We start from the raw sequence: 5,159 nt of genomic DNA on the forward strand, positions 1-5,159 counted from the left end.
CACACACACACACTCACTCACACACACTCACTCACTCACACAGACACACACACACTCACACACTCACTCACTCTCACACTAACACACTCAACTCTCAGACACACACACTCACTCACTCACACAGACACACACACACTCTCACACACACACTCACTCACTCTCACACTAACACACTCAACTCTCAGACACACACACTCACTCACTCACACAGACACACACACACTCTCACACACACACTCACTCACTCTCACACTAACACACTCAACTCTCAGACACACACACACTCACACACACACACTCACACTCACTCACTCACTCTCACACTAACACACTCAACTCTCAGACACACACACTCACTCACTCACACAGACACACACACACTCTCACACACACACTCACTCACTCTCACACTAACTCTCACACACACACACACTCACTCTCACACAAACACACACACACACACACACACTCACTCTCAGACACACACACACGCAGCTCTTCAAAAGATTTGTAATGTGTTTTAAAGAAGTCTCTTCTGTTCATCAAGGCTGCATTTATTTGATCAGAAATACAGGAAAAAACAGTAATATTGTAAAATATTACCATTTAAAATAATGGTTTTCTATTTGAATCTCTGTTAAACTAATGTATTTCTGTGATGCGCAGCTGTACTTTAGTCTTATACTATATTATGATCACATTAAAAACCACCTATATGACAAACACATTGCATCTATACTGGATGTACAAGTTATTGATCATCATTAATCTATTGATTGATCTTAATTAGTGCGAAATGGAAAGCAATTTCATTGCACTTGTGTATAATGAGTTTTCCTAATTATATATACTGTATATAAACTGAGTTAATAAGACTTCACTTACAGCTCTTGCATGATCTTTACTTCATTAATATTTGATGTATTTTTCCTCTGTATACCTTTGGTCAAAAACCACATCTTTACACTGATGTTTTCTACATCTCAAGCTCGCTCAAGTTGAATTTTTAACTGTATATATATATATATATAATTGGTTATTTTAACTATAGACGGGCATCATGAACTATCCACGTTTAAGTGTTTTCCGTTCAATGCTTATGAAATCAGCGGGGGGAGAAATAAAGCATAACCATCTATAATCCACAAGTTTACTGAACTCAAACGTCTCACAAAAAGATGAAGACAGACGCAATGCAACTTCTGAACAGAAACAAGAACAGGTTTATTGAACGTTCATGACGTCAGGTTGGTGCACGCCGTCGACTCCACATCACGGACGTTTAGTCCAGCTGGAAAATAAAGTGAGAGAAGAAGCGTTAGATTGTAGTTTTGTGATGCATCAGTAAGCGCGGCTTCTAAACGTACAAATAAATGAAACCCGAAACGCTGAACTCAAACACACTTGCCTTGACGAAGCCGATATCTTTAGCGTACTGTCTGAAGCACTGACGGCACATGTTCAGTCCGTATTTGCGGATCAGACCGTGTCGGTTTGAGCAAACCCGGCTGGAGAAAAGAAGAGAGCAGGTTAGAAATGCATGCAAATCCAAATTAAACGAGAAGAAATGCACTTCAAGACTGACAAAATACAGCCAAAACTACTGCTTTCACTATTAATTAGCACCTCTTATAAGCATCGTGCTCTGAAATGCATTAACGAAAACCAATTTGATCCACAATCAACCCTGAATATTAAAACTCAACTTCAAACTATAATTTAAGATGTTTGGTATTTTCTGGGATTTTATCGATAACTAGACGATATTTTGCTGAGTGTGTTATTGTGCTGGTATCTTAAGCACTGCCGAAGACAGCTGACTCCTGATGTTTTTAATATTCTTCATATTCTGTGCTGTGGTCAGCTCATACTGATAGAAATTAATCTTTTCCAATAAGTTTAAACTGATTTTAGCATTTTATGGGCGTTTTTACCTTTACAAAGCCATTTTTTCTATAAGTTTTCATTATCTTTTGAGTCAAATTCTTACGTTTAATCAGCGAATTAGAATAATAAGACATTCGGGCTGTTAGCGAGCAAATTAAATCAACACAGAAGCTGCATCTGAAGCTGCATTTAGATGCATTTACACACATTTATTTTGTTTAATGCAAGACATGAATGCATTTAACCTGCAATTACAAATGCATAAATAATGTTTTGATATATTAAACATAAAACGTTGAATACTGATATTTGAAATTATTTTAAAAAAGCAAAGAAAGTAAAAGCCGGAATGTGAAATTAAAGCCGCCAGCAGGTGGCAGCAAAGCACTGTTAATAAGCGAGTCGCTGCGATTGAACCGAATCATTTAAACGAGTGATTCATTCAGGAACGAAACACCGTCGTGTTGCTCAGAGACACAAAACAGAGCTGTGGCTGTATTCGGAATGATTTTTGAGCAAAAATAATAAATAGTGCAAAAACAAGCAATATGGTGTCTAAAACGTAAGTCTCTTAAATAACTTATTGTTTATTGAATTCAATGTCACATTTGTAATCACGGTCATTTTTGGAGAAAACGGCACTCTTCGTGTGAAATTGAATAGCTATATGAAGTGGTATAAATATATAAATGTTCTGCCGTCACGTCTTGAATTTGTGATCTTTCTGAATCACGCAGTGAAAGAACACACACTATGTTTTGAACGGTTTTTGCAGAATACTCGATAATGTCAAATCGCACATCGTTAAAACAACAATTACGATATTATCGCAGGCGATATTTATCGCACACCCCTAAATAGAAGTCCAAAATTCGCTGTTTTAGGCACTTTCTTTGCACGCTCGCTTTGTAAACACAGGGACGGTACTTCCGCCTACGTCACGTGCGTGACATTTCCTACGTCACTACGTACTGCGTGAAGTCCAGCCACTGCAAGACCAGCATCTGCGGTTAAAAAGCACATACACCTGTATTTTTTTTTAAGAAGGTGAGCGATCGTTTCGTCAGATAAGGCTCTTATTCTTTGGCTGGGATCGTTTGACGCTGCAATCTAGACCTCCAGCCCACTGAAGTCCGTTAATAACAGTCGTCCGACTGTAACTAGTAGCTAAACTATTCTCAGGAGCGCAGAACAACAGCAGACTGAGCGCCGCCGCCATGTTTCCGCGCGTCTTCTCCACGTGCTTCACATTCACGCGTTTAATAAACACGCGACGCCGCACACGCTCGCCTTCATGACCCCTTCACACTAAACACGCGCGACAGAAGCGGCACTGACCAGGATCGGGATCCCTGGCCGTATTTTCTCGGGTGACTCCAGTAGAGCTGCTGATGGCCCATCTCGTCTCTCTCGATCGGGATGAAGAAAAGGAAGTCGGGTTTGTGCGCATGCGCAAAATAAGACGCTCTTCTTCTACGGAACGCTGCGCTTCCTGCGTCGGCACGGACGACGGCGCCTTTAGCGGTCGAGTGGTGCATAACGTACATAAAGCAATGAGTGTAATAAAATATTTTTAGTGTATAGTTACAAATATTCTTATGTATAAATGACTGAAAATACGTTTCGCTATTAGGGTTAGACGGGAGTGATGATATGCTAGAACACTTTGTGGTCAGTTTCATCTACACAAATGTAAAGCTGTTGAATTAAAACCACAAATTTAGTTTTTTTTAGTCTCTTTATGCTCATAATTTAATTTAAACCACTTTATTGCTGAATAAAATTATGGTTTCCCTTCTGAATGTATTTTGAGGGTAACATTTTTTCTTGTCTATTCTTTTATTTATTTTTAAGTTCATTTAGACAAAGCGTTTTTTGTTATTATTATTTATTTTATTTATTTTTTATCTTTAATAAGGTACTGATTAGCTAGGAAAGTTTTCTTTATAAAAACCCATATGGCCCAACATATATTATTTTAAAATATAGCCAACATATATTTGCTAAAATATGTTTCAAAAAATACTTTCTATAAACCTGTATTTTTATATTTTTAAAAAGCATATTTTAAGCATTTAAAAATACAACCAAGAAAACACATTCACATAGAACGCATTTAAAGAATCGCTTATTTGTTGTCTATAACATGTATAAACATATAGCGCATTTTAATAAAAATAAATCATGAATAAAACCTACATTTTGGCTTTACTGTAAAACTGAAAATGTATTTTCTTGCCCCTGAAATACATTTGGTATGAAGATTGAAACTTTATATATTTTCAATTTCAAAAATATATTTAATTGAGCGTCACTGTTTATAACATAAGCATATATTTAATATATTTTGGCCAGAAATTTTTTTTTTTTTTGCGGTATGGAAATCGGTCATTCCCTTTCGGTTTGGAGAACGTTCCCCTAATGTTCCCATAACATTCTATAGGCTAAACCTCATTTTTCATATTTATTTTAAGCTAGTATTTTAAACACAACCCAATCAAAACCAAACCTAGTGGTTGAGATGGTGAACTGCACAAAAAGGCATCACGCTTTCTTAAAAATTTAATTGATTTGGCAAAAAAAGTCAATATATTTCGTATCCTCTGACAAGATTTGGCTATAAAAATGTTATAAGGTGCAAGAATTAGACAAATTAGCCACAAAGTGGACGGAACCCTCCCCGATAGCACACGTACATAACGTCTATTTGACGTCTGCAAGACGTATTTTTTGAGTGTTTGCTCATCTGCTATACGTCTGTCGGACGTTTCCTATCAGATGTCAAATAGACGTTTAGAAGATGCCTTTAAGATGTTTATGATGTAAAACTGACATCTTAAAGACGTCTGTCAGATGCTTGTACCTAGATACGTCTGCAAGATATCTGTTAAAGATCTGGAAAGCATCTGCTGTGTACAAACATCTGATAGACGTCAGTTTTACATCATAAACATCTTCTAAACGTCTATTTGACATCTGATAGGAAACATCATACCCTGATAGCACACCTACATCACGGAGACGTCTATTTGATGTCTGCAAGACGTATTTTTTGACCGTTTGCTCATCTGCTATACGTCTATCGGACGTTTCTTATCAGATGTCAAATAGACGTTTAGAAGATGTTTATGATGTAAAACTGACGTCTATCAGATGTTTGTACACAGATAGCACACGTACGTCTGCAAGATGTCTGTTAAAGATCTGGAAAGCATCTGCTGTGTACAAACACCTGATAGATGTCAGTTTTACATCATAAACATCTTACGGAG

At 37.2% G+C, this 5,159-nt stretch overlaps 1 protein-coding gene across 1 annotated transcript; it reads right to left on the bottom strand.

Moving 5' to 3' along the window:
* Positions 1–1,196: 1,196 nt before the first annotated feature.
* On the bottom strand, positions 1,197–3,331 carry rps29 (ribosomal protein S29). Its single transcript, XM_016240282.1, has 3 exons — positions 3,226–3,331; positions 1,409–1,508; positions 1,197–1,291 (listed from the first exon to the last, which is right to left on the bottom strand). Exons 1-3 carry the CDS (start codon positions 3,285–3,287, stop codon positions 1,283–1,285), a joined length of 171 nt encoding a protein of 56 aa, XP_016095768.1. The 5' UTR covers positions 3,288–3,331; the 3' UTR covers positions 1,197–1,282.
* Positions 3,332–5,159: the final 1,828 nt, after the last annotated feature.

The sequence above is a fragment of the Sinocyclocheilus grahami genome, unplaced genomic scaffold (assembly GCF_001515645.1).
Source record: "Sinocyclocheilus grahami isolate Dianchi unplaced genomic scaffold, SAMN03320097.WGS_v1.1 scaffold587.1, whole genome shotgun sequence".
Taxonomy (NCBI): domain Eukaryota; kingdom Metazoa; phylum Chordata; class Actinopteri; order Cypriniformes; family Cyprinidae; genus Sinocyclocheilus; species Sinocyclocheilus grahami.

What these genes read in the sequence shown, in the direction of transcription:
- rps29 (XM_016240282.1), bottom strand. Translation starts at nt 3,287, where the DNA reads ATGGGCCATCAGCAGCTCTACTGGAGTCACCCGAGAAAATACGGCCAG. An exon ending in GGCCAGGGATCCCGATCCTG is followed by an intron (nt 1,509 to 3,225) that starts GTCAGTGCCGCT and finishes TCTTTTCTCCAG; the next exon opens with CCGGGTTTGCTCAAACCGAC.